Source organism: Aethalodelphis obliquidens, unplaced genomic scaffold (genome assembly GCF_003676395.1).
Source record: "Aethalodelphis obliquidens isolate GAN/ISIS:26980383/991018 unplaced genomic scaffold, ASM367639v1 scaffold24, whole genome shotgun sequence".
NCBI lineage: Eukaryota > Metazoa > Chordata > Mammalia > Artiodactyla > Delphinidae > Aethalodelphis > Aethalodelphis obliquidens.
In genome coordinates, this window is record NW_020837968.1 from 4,619,184 (window position 1) to 4,639,196 (window position 20,013).

Consider the following 20,013-nt stretch of genomic DNA (forward strand, 5'->3'; position numbering starts at 1 on the left):
AAAGGGGAGGTGACTGTGAGGTGTGATGCCATGCAGGCTTTAAGCTCTTCATTGCTTTATGAAATTAAGTAACAGGTAGTTAGGACATGTTGACTACTGTAGTTGCATTGGGACCTTTAGTTTTTTTTTTCTATAGGAAAAGTTTTTTTAACCCATAGATTACATAATTTATTTTTAATTTTTCAGTTAACTTTTAAAAACTACTTTTTCTATGTAACTAGTGCATTAATGTGTTGTCCTTTGTGCCAAAGGGTGGATTTGTCCTGATCTCACCCCATCTCCTACCTTGAGCTAATGATAAATGGTTATTGAGGATGAGGTGGTTCTGATCTAGTAATGAACTAATAGATCCACAAAAGAATTTTAACTCCTTATTTTTACCTCATTAAGTTTTCTTTTTTTAAATTAGGTTTAAGTGCAGTGTAACCTGTTTTAATGGAATCTAATGTTATCTGCTGTCCATAAAACTTTATACTTTCAGATTAAAAAAAAAATTAACACATTCATTTTGCTTGTTCTTATTGACCATGCCCATGTCTAGAACTAATACTTCATCTAATGCAGATTTACATGTTTAAAAATATTTATTTTTCTATGTTTCTTAAAGAAAATTAGTGGAATGTTCTTTTAATTCTGTAGAAGCTGATTTTCTCTGGTTTGGGGGTTGATCTGATTGCTGCATTTTTTTCTCTTGGCTTCTATCTGGTCAGCCATTCTCTATTCATTAGATCCATGAGATATAAAGGAAGTAAAATATAAAACAGAACAGCCAGTTTTGCTATACAACTGGTGGCTATACTAAAATTTAGGTAAAAAAGAGGATTAAAAAACTGGGTAAAATTTGTTTTGCATTGTGTGTGGATTTCATTTTCTTTTTCTGTAGTTATGATGGTGGGGAGTCAGAAAAGGATTGAATCCTTATTTTGTTACTAATATGTGAGCTGGTTTTTCTTAGCCCTCTGTCTCATCATCTGTAAAATGAAGGTAGTTATCCTTATCTCACAGAGTCGTGAGTTTTAATGAAATAATTCCCTAGTTCATTATTTTCTCAAACATTTGTTTAGTACCACTAAGTGACGCAACAATGTGGAAATGCAAATTATGATAATACTGTTTCCCCTTACCATTACTAAGAAAGTAAGAGTTGGAGCTTAACATAGGTATGCTAAAAGGTTTTTTACTATCCTGAATTTGTCAAAATATTAATAAAAAGATATTTTGGACCAAACTTTTGAAATAATATTAATGTTGATTTTATTTGACATAAATGCTTTTACATTTCTTCCTAGGTGCATGCAATCAAGATGATTGGATCAGCGCAGTGAGGCCAGTCATAGAAAAAAGGATACAAAAGTAAATCTCAGCTAATCTTATTGGCATAACTAATATTCTCGTTTTTAAACCTTTATTTTATCATTGTTTAAATGAAAGGTGGATAGTGATATTTCATTGTGGTTTTAATCTGCATTTCCCTAGCGACTAATGTTGAAAATCATGCCTTTTGTTTATTTTGTAATTGGATTGTTTTTTTGACTCTTGAGCCTTGAAGTTCAGGCCTCTCACTGTTGTGGCCTCTCCTGTTGCGGAGCACAGGCTCTGGACATGCAGGCTCAGTGGCCATGGCTCACGGGCCCAGCCGCTCCGTGGCATGTGGGATCTTCCCGGACCGGGGCGCGAATCCGTGTCCCCTGCATCGGCAGGCGGACTCTCAACCACTGCGCCACCAGGGAAGCCTGAGGCTTTCTATTTTTTGTTTCCAGTGTGTTCATAATTGTTCATTGGATCATTTTTATGATGGCTGTTTTAAAGTCTCTGTCAGTGAATTTGGACATCTGTCATCACTCTGTCTGTTGAATGTCTCTCATTCAAATTGAGGTTTTCGGGCTTCCCTGGTGGCGCAGTGGTTGAGAGTCCTCCTGCCGATGCAGGGGACGTGGGTTCGTGCCCCGGTCCGGGAAGATCCCACATGCCGCGGAGCGGCTGGGCCCGTGAGCCATGGCTGCTGAGCCTGCGCGTCCGGAGCCTGTGCTCCGCAACGGGAGAGGCCACAGCAGTGAGAGGCCCGTGTACAAAAACAAAAAAAAACAAAAAAACAACAACAACAAAAAAAAACAAATTGAGGTTTTCATGATTTTTAATAGGACAAGTGATTATTGATTGAAACCTGGGCATTTTCAGTACTATATTATAAGACTCTGTATCTTATTTAAAACTTCTCTTTTAGCTGGTTTTTATGGGCACTGTTCTGGCAGGGTAAATCAGGGATGCTACCCCATTACTGCCAGGTGTAAGTAGAAGTCCAGGTTCCCCACTCTGTCTTCATTGACACCTGAGGTGGGAAGGGGTTCCTTGTTACTGCTGGGCAGGGGTTGGGAGTTCTGGTCCCCAGTAGGGCTTCCCCTGATACTACCCTGGCCGGGAGGAGTAGCAGTGCCTTGTGACTGCTCTCTGCATGGCTCCACTGATACCAAAGTTGGGAGGGGGGCTTCTTTACTCCTGGATGGTAGTGACTTCGCATTTGGCTTCCCACTTGGTTTCCTCTGACACTGCAAATAGATGTCATTACTGTTTGCAGGGATGAAAGTCCTAGCTCCCTACACAGCCTTTTCTGACACCACCCCAGGTGCCTGTTACAGCCTGGTGGGGGTGGAAGTCCAGGCTCCCTACCCAGCCTTTGCTGGCTGGTAGGGTTTGGGCCAGTTTTTTCAGTTGTGTTTGGGTATGGTAGAGTGGTTATTGTCTCAGAGTTTTCTCATGAGGTTGCCCCTTTCCTGTTTGGATAGAAAGAGCAGACTATTGGTGCTTTTTTATCTGTGCCTGTTGGCATTTCTCAATTGATGGCTTCTTTAACTCCAAGGCCAGGACATACGCAGCAGAATGATAATCCAGAGACTTCACCACTGTCATTCTTGGGTCCTGGTTCCCTAGCATGTCTGCCTTCTCTTCACTTCAGAATTTTAATTTTTTTTCATTTTTCAAAAAATATATGTCTAGATTTTTTTAGTTTGATATTTTTTACTGGGAGGAATAGGGAAATTGAAGTCCCATAAGCAGAGTTTTAAAAACAGCATTTTTACATAGTTCAAAGTGCTACAGTTATACTGGGCCATATTCTTTCCAGTGAATAGAACTATTTATGAGAAGCTCTTGCAGGTGAACTAATACAAAAACAGGCTTACATTTTCTACATGTTTTCATCTGGGTAAGTGCCATTTCCATAATGTTATGGATAATCTTTCCAATGTCAATCCTTACCATAAACAAGCTTATACTATAAGGTGTTTCATTGGTATCAGAGTAGTGAAAATAAAACAGTATTCAGAAATTTTACAAAAGATTATTTGTAACGTATTACATAAATATTTATATGTTTGTATATGATAAAAGTACAAGTGAAATGTAAAACATATATTAGTTAAGAATAGAAACAAAATCATGATTTGGAAAAAATTATATAGTAAGGAATATAGTTAATACCATCAAGATGCCAGTAAAATTAATTCAACAAATGTGAGGTCTTAGTTTAATTATTTTTTCTAATTGAGATAAAAGGTAATTGATAGTTACCATATTTTTTGTGAAAGTATGAGAACTGATGAAAACACATTATTTCAAATGTCTAGGAGGTACTAAAACATTTAATAATATATTTGTGATTGATGGAAATTTAGCTGATTTTTTCCTTTCATATATGAAAGCTTATTTATTTGTCTACAGACAAAAGTATTAATAAATAAATTTATATTGAAGTATAGTTGACTTCCAATACTGTATTAGTTTCAGGTGTACAACACATTTTTATAGATTATGCATCATACAAAGTTATAACAATATTATTGACTATATTCCTTGTGCTAAATGTTACATCCCTGTTTATTTATTTTATAAATGGTAGTTTATACCTCTTAATCCCCTTCACGTATTTCACCTACCCTGCCAATTCCCCACTCAACTACTAGTTTGTTCTCTATATCTGAATTTGTTTGAGTTTGTTTCTGTTTGGTTGTATTTGTTTTGTTTTTTATAGTGAAATCATATAATATTTGTTTTTCTCTGTCTTACTTATTTCACTTAACATAATACCCTCTAGTTTCATCCATGTTGTTGCAGATGGAAAGATTTCCTTCTTTTATATGGCTAAGTAATATTGCATTGTGTGTATATAAAGCGTCTTTTTTATCCATTCGTCAGTCAATGGACACTTAGGTTGCTTTCATATCTTGGCTATTGTAAATAATACTGCTATGAACATTGGGGCACATACATCTTTTCAAATTAGTGTTTTTGTTTTCTTTGGAAAAATACCTGGAAGTGAAATTGCTGGATTGTGAGCTCTTTATATATTTTGGATATTAACCCGTTATCAGATATATCATTTGCAAATATCTTCTCGCATTCAGTAGGCAGCCTTTTCATTTTGTTGGTGCTTTCCTTTGCTGTGCAAAAGCTTTTTAGTTTGATGTAGTCCATTTGTTTATTTTTTATTTTGTTTCCCTTGCTCGAGGGGACAGATCCAAAAATTATTGCTAAGACCAATGTGAAAGAGCTACTGCCTATGTTTCTTCTAGGAGTTTTATGGTTTCAGGTCTAACATTTAAGTCTGTAATCCATTTTGAGTTTATTTTTATATATGGTGTGAGAAAATGGTTTAGTTTCATTCTTTTACATGTAGCTGTCCAGTTTTGCCAACAACACTTATTGAATGAGACTTTTTCCCCATTGTATATTCTTGCCTCCTTTGTTGTAGATTAATTGACTGTGTGTTTTGTGGGTTTATTTCTGGACTCTATTCTGTTCCACTGATCTATATGTGTCTTTTTGTGCCAGTACCATACTGTTTTGATTATTTTGGCTTTATAGTATAGCTTGAAGTCAGGGAGCATGATACCTTCAGCTCTTTCTTTCCCAAGATTGCTTTAGCTATTTGGGGTCTTTTGTGGTTTCATACAAATTTTAGGAGTATTTGTTCTAGTTCTGTGAAAATAGGGATTCTTGAATCTGTAGGTTGCTTTGGGTGGTATGGACATTTTAACAGTATTAATTCTTCCAATCCATGAGCATGGTATATCTTTCTATTTGTGTTGTCTTCAGTTTTTTCATCAATATCTTACAGTTTTCAGAGTACAGGTCTTTCATCTCCTTGTTTACTTTATTCCTAGGTATTTTATTCTTTTTGATGCAGTTGTAAATGGAATTGTTTTCTTGATTTCTCTTTCTGATAGTTCATTATTAGTGTACAGAAATGCAACAGATTTCTGTATTTTGATTTTGTATGCTATAACTTTAGTGAATTCACTTATTAGTTCTAATAGTTTTTTGGTAGAAATTTTAGGATTTTTTTGTATTTAATATCATGTCATCTGCAAATAGTGAGTTTTACTTTTTCCCTTCCAATTTGGGTGCCTTTTATTTCTTTTATTGTTTTTGTATGATTGCTGTGGCTGGGACTTCTAATACTATGTTGAATAAAAGTGGTGAGAGTGGGCATCCTTGTCTTGTTACTGATCTTAAAGGAAAAGCTTTTAGCTTTTCACTGTTGAGTATGATGTTAGCTGTGGGTTTGGCTTAAATGACCCTTATTATGTTGAGATTGTTCTGTCTATACCAAGTTTGTTAAGAGTTTTTATCATGAATGGATGTTGAATTTTGTCAAATACTTTTTCTGCCTCTATTAAGATGGTCATGTGATCTCTGTCCATTGTTTTGCTGATATAGTTATAACGTTGATTGATTTGTGTATATTGAACCATCTTTGCATCCCTGGAATAAATCCCACTTGATCATTATGTGCAGTCCTTTTAATGTATTGTTGAATTCTGTTTGCTAATATTTTATTGGGGATTTTTATCTGTGTTCATCAGGGATATTGGTCTGTAATTTTCTTTTTCTGTAGTGTCTTTGTTTTTTGTATCAGGGTAATGCTGGACTCATAGAATGAGTTTGGAAGTATTCCCTCCTCTTCAGTTTTTTGGAATAGTTTGAGAAATAAAGGAATTAACTCCTCTTTAAATGTTTGGTAGGAAAAGGAATTAACTCCTCTTTAAATGTTTGGTAGGATTACCCTGTGCAGTCCTCTGATCCTGGAGTTTTGGTTGTTGGGATTTTTTTGTTTACTGATTCAATTACATTACTAATAATCAGCCTGTTCAGATTTTCTGTTTCTTCCTGATTCAGTCTTGGAAGACTGTTTCTAGGAAATTATCCATTTCTTCTAGGTTGCTGAATTTATTGGTATATCATTTTTCATAGTATTCTCTTATGATTGTTTGTATTTTTGTGATACTGGTTGTAACTTCTCCTCTTTAGGAAAGATTTTTTTTTAATGTCAGTTTTTATGGTTAGCCAATTGGTATATCTGTGTTTACCCCAGAGAATAAGGGGGTAATCACAATAGATTATCTTAATTGTAATAGTGTTACATTTCTTTACTACATTATAAACTTTAATTTTTTTTTAGGTACAGTGAAGGTGAAATTCGATTTAACTTAATGGCCATTGTGTCTGACAGAAAAATGATATATGAACAGAAGATAGCAGAGTTACAAAGACAACTTGCTGAGGTTTGTGGCCATGTTTTTATGTACAAAGTTCTAGCTTAGTTATTCTCTCAGGGAAACTATTTATTTTCTTTTTTCCTTTTTTCCTTCTTTCTTTCTTTGTCTGAAATATAGATTTAATCAAGTATCCTGAGTGGTGATTACAAGAATATACTCTGGAGTCAGGCTTCTTAGATTCAGCTCCTGCCTTTGCCACTTAGTGGAAGTATGATTTGAGTGTATTTCTTTGTGCCTCAGTTTCTTCATGTAAAGTAGGGATAATAGTATTTACCTTAAAAGGTGGTTGTGAAGAATAACTGAGATAACATGTATATAAACCACTTAAAAAAAAGTGACTGACAAATAGTATGTGCTAAATAAGTGTGAACAGTTTACTGTAATTTCATTATATAATTAAGCAAGTTAGAATATATTTCTTACAGAATTAATTGGGCACGTTTAGATTCACATGTAATCTTTACTATTCCTTATGATTATCTTTCTAGTAAATATGATTGGAGAAGAGAATTAGTAATAGACAAAGACGTTTTTACGTTCCTTTGATCACATTTTCATGAGTATATTTAAGCAGATTTACTTTATAGCTCAACAGCAGATTATAGCAATTCAGTTTGCTACAGTATAGATTATTTTTAGATTAAAATTCATACGTATTGTTGTAGAAAATTGGAAGATACTACCTAGCTTCTATCCTTTAATATTGCAGTTAGTAAGCTGGTATTCCATCACCAATATTAAGAATAAAATTTGAAAATGATTGTACTATGTTTATCATTTAAAAATAGTTTAGACTTAAGCCTCAGTCATTAGGGTGTGTTATTTCTTTTTCTTTCCCCTAAGGAGGAACCCATGGATACAGATCAGGGTAATAACATGTTAAGTGCTATTCAGTCAGAGGTTGCCAAAAATCAGATGCTTATTGAAGAAGAAGTACAGAAATTAAAAAGATATAAGGTACGTACTTTTTATTTGTTTCTTTAATGTTTTAGTATAGAGTGGTATATTTTGACATGAAGGTATGTTGAATGCTTGATTGTTTTTTCCCCATCATTTACACTTTTTCAGAATAATGTGTTGTTTCCCTGGCATCCTATAAAGGTAACTAGTGAGGTTTCTTTCCTTTTTTTTTTTCTTTTTTTCAAGTATTATTACAAACAGATATTTAACATATTTGATGCTAAAGTTCACTGCAGTTATTATTGATGCTCAGATTATCCCATCTTTAGCCATTGGAAGCCACTTCAGACTGTCTCCTAAGTCCTTTTGATGTGACTCTCTTCATCTTTCATAGCTTCCTTGCTTTCTAGTATGACAAGATGTTTCAGATTCATCTTGTACATTTCCTGCTTCAGACTTGGAATCAGCCATTTTTTCAAGAAGTCCTGAGTGCTTTTGGTGAGAAATCGTATTTAGAAACCATTATCTGATTGCTCAGAGTGCTCAGTCATACTGATTCTTCTTTACTTCTAGGACTTTTTAGAGCTAAGAAATACGTTTTTATTTGTTTCTTTTATTTTTGAAGAGAAAATGCAACATGAATTCATATTAATACTCAAATTTAGGATAAAAGGGCTTTTATATTTGAAGTTAAGCATTTGTATCTTTTCAGCTGAAAGTCTTGGTTTCTATCAACATTAACATAATTACCTATTTGCTTTATGCTATCTGTATTTGTATGTATATATAAAAAGGTTCAGAATAACAGTGCCAGTAGTATTAATAACAACTGAGAAGTTTTTCTTCAGTTAATTTTTTCGTTAGGATATATTTCATTTTGGATGTGCAATCAAATTAGCATATTTTAAAATTCATCTGAAAAAATTTTCTCTTGGTGTCATCCTATCACCAATTTAATACAAAGTTGGATTCGTTTTTTAAATTTTGCTTTCCAGTTTTTTTAGGGCTTAACATTTTTTTAATTTATTTTAATTATGTCAAACATTATATAACTCAGAGTAAAATATTAAGCAAGGCTGTCTTTAATAATGTCATTCTCCTTCACTCGCAGTCTGTCTGATAAGCTTTTTTTTTTTTTTAAGCATCTTTATTGGAGTATAATTGCTTTACAATGCTGTGTTAGTTTCTGCTTTATAACAGAGTGAATCAGTTATACATATACATATGTTCCCATATCTCTTCCCTCTTGCATCTCCCTCCTTCCCACCCTCCCTACCCCACCCCTCTAGTCACCCCTCGGTCAAAAAGCACCGAGCTGATCTCTCTGTGCTATGTGGCTGCTTCCCACTAGCTATGTGTTTTACGTTTGGTAGTGTATATATATCCATGTCACTCTCTCACTTTGTCTCAGCTTACCCTTCCCCCTCCCCATATCCTCAAGTCCATTCTCTAGTAGGTCTGTGTCTTTTTTCCCGTCTTGCCCATAGGTTCTTCATGACCTTTTTTTTTTTTCTTAGATTCCATATATATGTGTTAGCATACGGTGTTTGTTTTTCTCTTTCTGACTTACTTCACTCTGTATGACAGACTCTAGGTCCATCCATCTCACTACAAATAACTCAATTTCGTTTCTTCTTAGGGCTGAGTAATATACCATTGTACATATGTGCCACATCTTCTTTATCCATTCATCTGCTGATGGACACTTAGGTTGCTTCCATGTCCTGGCTATTGAAAATAGAGCTGCAGTGAACATTGTGGTACATGACTCTTTTTGAATTATGGTTTTCTCAGGGTATATGCCCAGTAGTGGGATTGCTGGGTCGTATGGTACTTCTATTTTTAGTTTTTTAAAGAACCTCCATACTGTTCTCCATAGTGGATGTATCAATTTACATTCCCACCAACAGTGCAAGAGGGTTCCCTTTTCTCCACACGCTTTCCAGCATTTATTGTTTGTAGATTTTTTGATGATGGCCATTCTGACTGGTGTGAGATGATATCTCATTGTAGTTTTGATTTGCATTTCTCTAATGATTAATGATGTTGAGCATTCTTTCATATGTTTGTTGGCGATCTGTATATCTTCTTTGGAGAAATGTCTATTTAAGTCTTCTGCCCATTTTTGGATTGGGTTGTTTGTTTTTCTAATATTGAGCTGCATGAGCTGCTTGTAAATTTTGGAGATTAATCCTTTGTCAGTTGCCTCATTTGAAAATATTTTCTCCCATTCTGAGAGTTGTCTTTTCTCTGAGGGTTGTCTTTTCATCTTGTTTATGGTTTCCTATGCTGTGCAAAAGCTTTTAAGCTTCATTAGCTCCCATTTGTTTATTTTTGTTTTTATTTCCATTTTCCTAGGAGGTGGGTCAAAAAGGATCTTGCTGTGATTTATGTCATAGAGTGTTCTGCCTATGTTTTCCTCTAAGAGTTTGATACTGTCTGGCCTTACATTTAGGTCTTTAATCCATTTTGAGTTCAGTTTTGTGTATGGTGGTAGGGAGTGTTCTAATTTCATTCTTTTACATATAGCTGTCCAGTTTTCCCAGCACCACTTATTGAAGAGGCTGTCTTTTCTCCACTGTATATTCTTGCCTCTTTTATCAAAGATAAGGTGACCATATGTGCGTGGGTTTATCTCTGGGCTTTCTATCCTGTTCCATTGATCTATCTTTCTGTTTTTGTGCCAGTACCATACTGTCTTAATTACTGTAGCTTTGTAGTATTGTCTGAAGTTAGGGAGCCTGATTCCTCCAGCTCAGTTTTTCGTTCTCAAGATTGCTTTGGCTATTCGGGGTCTTTTGTGTTTCCATACAAATTGTGAAATTTTTTGTTCTAGTTCTGTGAAAAATGCCAGTGGTAGTTTGATAGGGATTGCATTGAATCTGTAGATTGCTTTGGGGAGTATAGTCATTTTCACAATGTTGATTCTACCAATCCAAGAACATGGTATATCTCTCCATCTATTTGTATCATCTTTAATTTCTTTCATCAGTGTCTTGTAATTTTCTGCATACAGGTCTTTTGTCTCCTTAGGTAGGTTTATTCCTAGGTATTTTATTCTTTTTGCTGTAATGGTAAATGCAAGTGCTTCCTTAATTTCTCTTTCAGAGTTTTCATCATTAGTGTATAGGAATGCCAGAGACTTCTGTGCATTAATTTTGTATCCTGCTGCTTTACCAAATTCATTGATTAGCTCTGGTAGTTTTCTGGTAGCACCTTTAGGATTCTCTATGTATAGTATCATGTCATTTGCAAACAGTGACAGCTTTACTTCTTCTTTTCGATTTGGATTCCTTTTATTTCTTTTTCTTCTCTCATTGCTGTGGCTAAAACTTCCAAAACTGTTTAAGAATGGTGAGAGTGGGAAACCTTGTCTTCTTCCTGATCTTAGTGGAAATGGTTTCAGTTTTTCACCATTGAGGGCAATGTTTGCTGTGGGTTTGTCATATATGCCTTTATTAATGTCGAGGAAAATTCCCTCTGTGCCTATTTTCTGGAGGGTTTTTATCATAAATGGGTGTTGAATTTTGTCGAAAGCTTTCTCTGCATCTATTGAGATGATCATATGGTTTTTCTCCTTCAGTTTATTAATATGGTGTATCACATTGATTGATTTGCATATATTGAAGAATCCTTGCATTTCTGGGATAAACCCCACTTGATTATGGTGTATGATCCTTTTAATGTGCTGTTGGATTCTGTTTGATAGTATTTTGTTGAGGATTTTCACATCTATGTTCATCAGTGTTATTGGCCTGTAGTTTTCTTTCTTTGTGACGTCTTTGTCTGGTTTTGGTGTCAGGGTGATGGTGGCCTCGTAGAATGAGTTTGGGAGTGTTCCTCCCTCTGCTATATTTTGCAAGAATTTGAGAAGGATGGGTGTTAGCTCTTCTCTAAATGTTTGATGGACTTGGCCTGTGAAACCATCTGTTCCTGGGCTTTTGTTCGTTGGAAGATTTTTAGTCACAGTTTAAATTTTTCTGCTTGTGATTGGTCTGTTCATATTTTTTATTTCTTCCTGATTCAGTCTTGGCAGGTTGTGCATTTCTAAGAATTTGTCCATTTCTTCCAGGTTGTCCATTTTACTGGCATATAGTTGCTTGTAGTAATCTCTCACAACCCTTTGTATTTCTGCAGTGTCACTTGTTACTTCTCCTTTTTCATTTCTAATTTTGTTGACTTGAGTCTTCTCCCTTTTTTTCTTGATAAGTCTGGCTGATGGTTTATCAATTTTGTTTATTTTCTCAAAGAACCAGCTTCTAGTTTCATTGATCTCTGCTATCGTTTCCCTCATTTCTTTTTCATTTATTTCTGATCTGATGTTTATGATTTCTTTCCTTCTGCTAATTTTGGGGTTTTTTTGTTCTTCTTTCTCTAATTGCTCTTGGTGTAAGGTTAGGTTGCTTATTTGAGATGTTTCTTGGTTCTTAAGGTAGGATTGTATTGCTATAAACTTCCTTCTTAGGACTGCTTTTGCTGCATCCCATAGGTTTTGGGTCATTGTGTTTTCATTGTCCTTTGTTTCTAGGTATGTTTTGATTTCCTCTTTGAATTCTTCAGTGATGTCTTTGTTATTAAGTAGTGTATTGTTTAGCCTCCATGTGTTTGTACTTTTTACAGACTTTTTCCTGCAATTGATATCGAATCTCACAGCATTGTGGTCGGGAAAGATACTTGATACGATTTCCATTTTCTTAAATTTACCAAGGCTTGATTTGACCCAAGATATGATCTGTCCTGGAGAATGTTCCATGAGCACTTAAGAAGAAAGTGTATTCTGTTGTTTTTGGATGGAATGTCCTATAAATATCAATTAAGTCCTTCTTGTTTAATATATCTTTTAAAGCTTGTGTTTCCTTATTTGTTTTCATTTTGGATGATCTGTCCATTGGTGAAAGTGGGGTGTTAAAGTCCTCTACTATGATTGTGTTGCTGTCATTTCCCCTTTTATGGCTGTTAGTATTTGCCTTATGTATTGAGGTGCTCCTATGTTGGGTGCATAAATATTTACAATTGTTATATCTTCTTGCATTGATCCCTTGATCATTATGTAGTGTCCTTCTTTGCCTCTTGTAATAGTCTTTGTTTTAAAGTCTGTTTTGTCTGATATGAGAATTGCTACTCCAGCTTTCTTTTGGCTTCCATTTGCATGGAATATCTTTTTGCATCCCCTCACTTTCAGTCTGTATGTGTCCCTAGGTCTGAGGTGGGTCTCAGGTAGACAACATATATATGGGTCTTGTTTTTGTATCCATTCAGCCAGTCTATGTCTTTTGGTTGGAGCTTTTAATTCATTTATATTTAAGGTAATTATCGATATGTATGTTTCTATTACCATTTTCTTAATTGTTTTGTGTTTGTTACTGTAGGTCTTTTCCTTCTCTTGTGTTTCCGGCCTAGAGAAGTTCCTTTAGCATTTGTTGTAAAGCTGGTTTGGTGGTGCTGAATTCTCTTAGCTTTTGCTTGTCTGTAAAGGTTTTAATTTCTCCGTCAAATCTGAATGGGATCCTTGCTGGGTAGAGTAATTTTGGTTGTAAGTTCTTCTTCATCACTTTAAATATGTCATGCCACTCCTTTCTGGCTTGCAGAGTTTCTGCTGAAATATCAATATTAATATTTCTGCTGAAATATTAACCTTATGGGATTCCCCTGTATGTTATTTGTTGTTTTTCCCTTGCTGCTTTTAATATGTTTTCTTTGTATTTAAATTTTGATAGTTTGATTACTATGCGTCTTTGCATAATCTCCTTGGATTTAACCTGTATGGGACTCTGTGCTTCCCGGACTTGATTAACTATTTCCTTCCCATATTAGGGAAGTTTTCAACTATAATCTCTTCAAATATTTTCTCAGTCCTTTTCCTTTTCTCCTGGAACCCCTATAATTCAAATGTTGGTGCATTTAATATTGTCCCAGAGGTCTCTGAGACTGTCCTCAGTTCTTTTCGTTCTTTTTTCTTTATTCTGCTCTGCAGTAGTTATTTCCACTATTTTATCTTCCAGGTCACTTATCCGTTCTTCTGCCTCAGTTATTCTGCTATTGATCCCTTCTAGAGAATTTTTAATTTCATTTATTGTGTTGTTCGTCACTGTTTGTTTGCTCTTTAGTTCTTCTAGGTTCTTGCTAAGTGTTTCTGTGTTTTCTCCATTCGATTTCTAAGAGTTTGGATCATCTTTACTATCATTGTTCTGAATTCTTTTTCAGGTAGACTGCCTATTTCCTCTTCATTTGTTAGGTCTGGTGGGTTTTTATCTTGCTCCTTCATCTGCTGTGTGTTTCTCTTCTCATTTTGCTTAACTTACTCTGTTTGGGGTCTTCTTTTTGCAGGCTGCACGTTCGTAGTTCCCATTGTTTTTGGTGTCTGTTCCCAGTGGCTAAGGTTGGTTCAGTGGGTTGTGTAGGCTTACTGGTGGAAGGGAGTAGTGCCTGTGTTCTGGTGGATGAGGCTGGATCTTGTCTTTCTGGTGGGCAGGTCCACGTCTGGTGGTGTGTTTTGGGGGTGTCTGTGGTCTTATGACTTTAGGCAGCCTCTCTGCTAACGGGTAGTGTTGTATTCCTGTCTTGCTAGTTGCTTGGCATAGGGTGTCCAGCACTGTAGCTTGCTGGTCGTTGAGTGAAGCTGGGTCTTGGCGTTGAGACGGAGATCTCTGGGAGATTTTCACCGTTTGATACTACGTGGAGCTGGGAGGTCTCTTGTGGACCAGTGTCCTGAACTTGGCTCTCCCACCTCAGGGGCACAGCAGTGACTCCTGGATGGAGCGCCGAGACCCTGTCATCCACACGGCTCAGAATAAAAGGGAGAAAAAAGAGAAAGAAAGAAAGAAGAAGATAAAATAAAGTTATTAAAATAAAAAATAATTATTAAAAAAGAATATTTTTAGTAATAAAAGAAAGAAAGAAAAGAGCAACCAAACCAAAAAACAAATCCACCAATGATAACAAGTGCTAAAACGTATACTAAGAAAAAACGGACAGAGAGATCCCTAGGACAAATGGTAAAAGCAAAGCTATACAGACAAAATAACACACAGAAGCATACACATACACCCTCACAAAAGAGAAAGAGGGAAAATATATATATATTGTTGCTCCCAAAGTCCACCTCCTCTATTTGGGATGTTTCATTGTCCATTCAGGTATTCCACAGATGCAGGTACATCAAGTTGATTGTGGAGATTTAATCCGCTGCTCCTGAGGCTACTGGGAGAGATTTCCCTTTCTCTTCTTCATTCGCACAGCTCTTGGGGTTCACCTTTGGATTTGGACCCGCCTCTGTGTGTAGGTCACCTGAGGGCATCTGTTCTTCGCTCAGACAGGACGGGGTTAAAGGAGCAGCTGATTCGGGGGTTCTGGCTCACTCAGGCCGGGGGGTGGGAGGGGTACTGATGTGGGGCGAGCCTGCGGTGGCAGAGGCCGGCGTGACGTTGCACCAGCCTGAGGCGCGCTGTGCGTTCTCCCGGGGAAGTCGTCCCTGGATCCTGGGACCCTGGCAGTGGCGGGCTGCCCAGGCTCCCCGGAAGAGGGGTGTGGATAGTGACCTGTGCTGGCACACAGGCTTCTTGGTGGCGGCAGCAGCAGCTTTAGTGTCTCATGCCCATCTCTGAGGTCTGCCCTGTTAGCCGCGGCTCGCACCCATCTCTGGAGCTCCTTTAAGCAGCGCTCTGAATCCCCTCTCCTTGTGCACCAGGAAACAAAGAGGGAAGAAAAAGTCTCTTGCCTCTTTGGCAGCTCCAGACTTTTTCCCGGACTCCGTCCCGGCTAGCCGTGGCGCACTAACCCCCTGCAGGCTGTGTTCACACTGCCAACTCCAGTCCTCTCCCTGTGTTCCGACCGAAGCCCAAGCCTCAGCTCCCAGCCCCTGCCCGCCCCGGCGGGTGAGCAGACAAGCCTCTCGGGCTGGTGAGTGCCAGTCGGCCCTGATCCTCTGTGCGGGAATCTCTCCGCTTTGCCCTCCGCACCCCTGTTGCTGCGCTCTCTCCCGCGGCTCCAAAGCTTCCCCCCTCCGCCACCCACAGTCTCCCCCCGCGACGGGGCTTCCTAGTGTGTGGAAACCTTTCCTCCTTCACAGCTCCCTCCCACTGGTGCAGGTCCCATCCCTATTCTTTTGTCTGTGTTTTTTCTTTCTTCTTTTGCCCTACCCAGGTACGTGGGGGGTTTCTTGCCTTTTGGGAGATCTGAGGTCTTCTGCCAGCGTTCAGTAGATGTTCTGTAGGAGTTATGCCACATGTAGATGTATTTCTGATGTATTTGTGGGGAGGAAGGTGATCTCCGCGTTTTACTCTTCTGCCATCTTAAAGCTCCGCCTGATAAGCTTTTTTCAGAGAGTGAAAAGAGTGAAGGAAAGTTCGAATTTTGTAGGACTTTGGAAATGGTTCTTATTCAATTTGTCATGTTTGTCACAGTAGAAAAAGCAGTTTTTCATTTTAAGCTCAGTTGAAGGCAGGGATTGTTCTTTTTCTTTCTGTTGCTTACCACAGTGTCAGGATACTGGTTTGCAACACACTTAACAGCCAGCAATGTGATTTTTAGAATACGTGGACCTTGGACTAGTAGGATTTCTTCAGGTGGAAGTGGTAGGGACTGGCTCCAGAGTATTTCAGGCAGGAAAAAGGAGGGCTGAATATATGGTGACAGGAAAGTAAGGGATGAAAACTTGAATGTTATCTTCTATTTTATGTGGTATAAAAAAAAACCCTACCTATTATTCATATATTCTTGTGCAGTGTTGTTACATAATTAACTAATTTTTAATAATTATCTAAAATAAAACTAAGTTTTTAGAATCTTTTCTACATTGTTGGAGAATGCTTTGTTCAAAAAAATAAATGATTCTCATACTGATATAAAATGAACACGTTAAAATTTTAGTTAGTTCATTAATTGAGCAAACCTGTAAGATGTCAGAACTATTTCAAAGAAGTCAAAGAAGCTCAAATTTATATGAAGTATAGGAATGTTGAAACGAATTCACAAAAGATGGAAACTTTTTTCTTCCCCTATGGGAAGGGAGGTAAATTGAACCTCTACCAGACAGTGAAAGGTTGCAATCACGTAACTTGGGAGAGCATACTTTAGACAATGCAGTTTTCCATTGAAGCACAGACAGTCCCTACAGTCTATTTGCTTTTGGTCAAAAATAATGTCAAAGAAAGATTGTTCTTAATCACACAATAAAGCTGGTCTCATTAGGCATGGCCTTATTTACATAGTAGCAAGAGTGTTAATTTATCACGTGGGCCTTCTAAGTTTGCTTTCCTTTTTTCTTTTTTTTTTTTTTTAAGATTTAATTTTATTTATTTTTGGCTGTGTTAGGTCTTCGTTTGCTGCGAGTGGGCTTTCTCTAGTTGTGAATGGGGGCTACTCTTCATTGCGGTGCGCCGTCTTCTCATTGCAGTGGTTTCTCTTGTTGCAAAGCACAGGCTCTAGGCACGCAGGCTTCAGTAGTTGTGGCACGCAGGCTCAGTAGTTGTGGCGCACAGGCTTAGTTGCTCTGCGGTATGCAGGATCTTCCCGGACCAGGGTTCGAACCCATGTTCCCTGCATTGGCAGGTGGATTCTTATCCACTGCGCCACCAGGGAAGTCCCTCTAAGTTTGCTTTCATAAGTTAAGTTTTCATAAATTATCTCAGATTAGACTTTTAAAACCCTCTGTTATTTGCTAAGCCAAGAGTAGGAAGCAGCACCCAGGGAACTCTCTCCATATGTTTTACTGTAATTAGTCTTTATTCTCAATCGCAATGGAAGTCTCATTATTTCTCATATTTTTTTTTATGGGAATGGAGGATTTTCTTCCATTACTATTTTGAGTTGGAGGCAAAAATTAAAATATCAGAAACTTGGTGAAAATACAAAGTTAGTGTGGTTTGATATATGTTTTATTTTCAGATTGAAAATATCAGAAGGAAGCATAATTATCTGCCGTTCATTATGGAATTGTTAAAGACTTTAGCAGAACACCAGCAGTTAATACCACTAGTAGAAAAGGTAAGTATTTTACTGGCCAATACTTAAATTAGATTTAGATTCTCCAAAAAATGTTTTTTGGCTTGAGAAGAGATAAAATTTGTTGAAGCTTTTTATTTTCATTTTTTTGCTCTTACTTACTGTTTTTCATCTAGAGGAACATTAGTTCAATCTAATATTGCAAAATAAAAACAAGGAATTGCATTACTGCTTTAGCTTTCCAGAATCCTTAGTGTCAGGAATTCAGGTTGTGCTATATTAGAATGAAATGTAAAACATTTTTCTTTCCTTAGCTGAAAACAAATTATTAATTTTAGTTATTGAAATAATAGATTTTTCTTATTTAACTTAGCAAAAATTTGAATTATCATCAAATTTACTACTAGAATGAAGGGGGAAAAAACATAACCTAGCCTAAGAAATAGGTTTTCTTATTCCTAAGTTATTACTCTTTCCACTGAGGGAAAACTAGCATAGGTTAGTGAAAAATTTGGACCGTTAACTTAAAGACCAGAATACATGGTAGGTTTTTTTTTTCTTATTTTTAAGTTCATGAAGCAAAGATACATTTCAACCCAGCTGTTTGATATCATCATAAATTCTAAATAATACAAGATGTGAGTTAAGGTTTTTCATATATACATTATTATCTAGATCCTGAACATGTGCTTCAACTTTTAGCATTAAATGTAAAAATTTACATTTAAGAAAATTTAGAAGAGGACGGCTAAGTCTTCTCTTTTCCATATAGGTTTCTCTATTCATGTATCTCAGGGTGTTAAATCATAAAAGTCCAAGATGGGAAACTGATTTTTAAAGTTTTAGATTAACAATTAGGGTCCTGTGATCCTCAGAATTGCCTGGTTAACAGAGTACCTCAATATTATATTCTTTGTATGAAACACTATGAAATATTTCTCTGTTGAAAATATTAAACAAAATGAAATATAGGCTGTTATGCTCAATTGTATGATGTATCAGGTATTAAGTATAGATAAATATTATTAGGGACCAGACAAATGTTATTAGAGAAATTTTAAATATATATGTTGTGCTTTAAAATTGGCCTGTGAGTAAACTTTTTTGGGCAAATTAAGAAAAGGACCATTCTTATTTGATTTTAATGACAGTATATTTCCATAATTTTTTAAAAAGCATAGATAGAGTACAATAGCTTTTCAGCTTTTACATTAGAACCATAATTCCTTAGTTCACATTATTTTGGACACAGGGTGGCAGTATATGAATGCCTAGTGTTAGTGGAATACCAACTCAGTCTCTTCTTGTGTTTGCATTTGTTTTATTGAATATAATACAAAGACATTATATGTCTGTTTTATTGAAAGGGTAGTTACTGACTTGCTTGTTCTTTGACTAATAATATTGTACAAGCAATATTGAGATATATTTCTTTCTGTATAGACACTATACAGAAAGATACTGTATATGCAGTATCTTTTATGTGCCTAGATTCTGAAGGGAATTCAGATTCATTATTTGATTAAAATTTTTGAAATGTTTTATTTATCCAACATTTATCTAGCTGAAACTATATTTGAGGCAGTCTCTTAAAGTCAGTGGATATACACATAATTAAGACACATTTTTCTGTCTTAAGCAAGTTAGTTGGGGAAAGGAATACATGATTATAGTACTGTGCTGCATAGTATTATTCTGATAAGTGCTAGAAAAAAGTCATGCTAAAGATTCTGGGGGATCACAGGGTAGCTCCTAAACAGCTTTATGCCACTTAAAATTTCATGTCCACAAATTTTGAATCTGTGGTTAGAATTAAATGCTTAATTTCTGCCAATAATCAGCTTCCTTAGCACAAATACATTTTTGTTCATCTTATTTTGAAAAAAGAAATCATATATCATATTGAAATATCACTTTCTGCTGGTAAATGGAAATGTTAAAAATTAAAAAAACAATAGATTAAGATTACATTTTACAGTTATATCCAATATAAAGACTTTAGTAGTGAACATTACTTAATAAGTAATACTTCTAAGAAAAGAATTATGTGTAGAATTCAGAAATGGATTATTATGTCAAAAATCCCCCCCTTCCCCCCAATGCCAAGTGAAAGTAGAAAAGATGTGGCTAGTCTAGGCAGTGTTGCTACTTGCTAAAGCCATCCAGGATCAGATTTCTGAGTAATTGGAGGCAGGTCCTGACTGCCTGTGATGGTGTGGAAGTATTTGACCTGTGGAAATCTTTTCATTTTACAAAATAACAAAGAGTGAGGACTTTGATTCTCCCAAGAGCATGCGGCTTTAATGAATTAGGTTAAGATATTGCCGTGTAAGTGTTCTTGTTCTATGAAGCTTCTGGTCTTATCTGATCAGTTCATTGAGTATACATTACATAAAGATTGCTCAGGAGGTAACCTAAAAATATAAAGTTATAAAACTCCTTGTGCCATATACCAAATCTGTTCCTTAAAATATAAAATAAAATCAGCTATATTAAGATTTCATTTGTAAAACTTTTATTCAGATACATTTATAATTCTTTTAAAATTTTATCTCAACCTTTATATGTATTTCTGAATCATTGTCTATCCCAGGTTTTTAATAACCACCAATAACCT

The 20,013-nt window shown here is 36.2% G+C and overlaps 1 protein-coding gene across 5 annotated transcripts in view; it reads left to right on the forward strand.

Annotated features, from left to right (window-relative positions):
- The window catches only part of UCHL5 (ubiquitin C-terminal hydrolase L5), a 44,577-nt gene that overhangs the window by 22,135 nt on the left and 2,429 nt on the right, over positions 1 to 20,013 (forward strand). For 4 of the 5 annotated variants that reach the window (XR_003436122.1, XM_027122168.1, XM_027122166.1 and 1 more), the window contains exons 7-10: positions 1,290 to 1,353; positions 6,458 to 6,560; positions 7,398 to 7,511; positions 17,340 to 17,438. Coding sequence is in view for 4 of the 5 variants with exons in the window: in XM_027122168.1 (XP_026977969.1) it covers positions 1,290 to 1,353; positions 6,458 to 6,560; positions 7,398 to 7,511; positions 17,340 to 17,438 (380 nt within the window). In the remaining variant the exon portion in view is untranslated. The remainder of the gene's footprint in view (positions 1 to 1,289; positions 1,354 to 6,457; positions 6,561 to 7,397; positions 7,512 to 17,339; positions 17,439 to 20,013) is intronic. The other variant, XM_027122167.1, reaches the window with a different exon arrangement.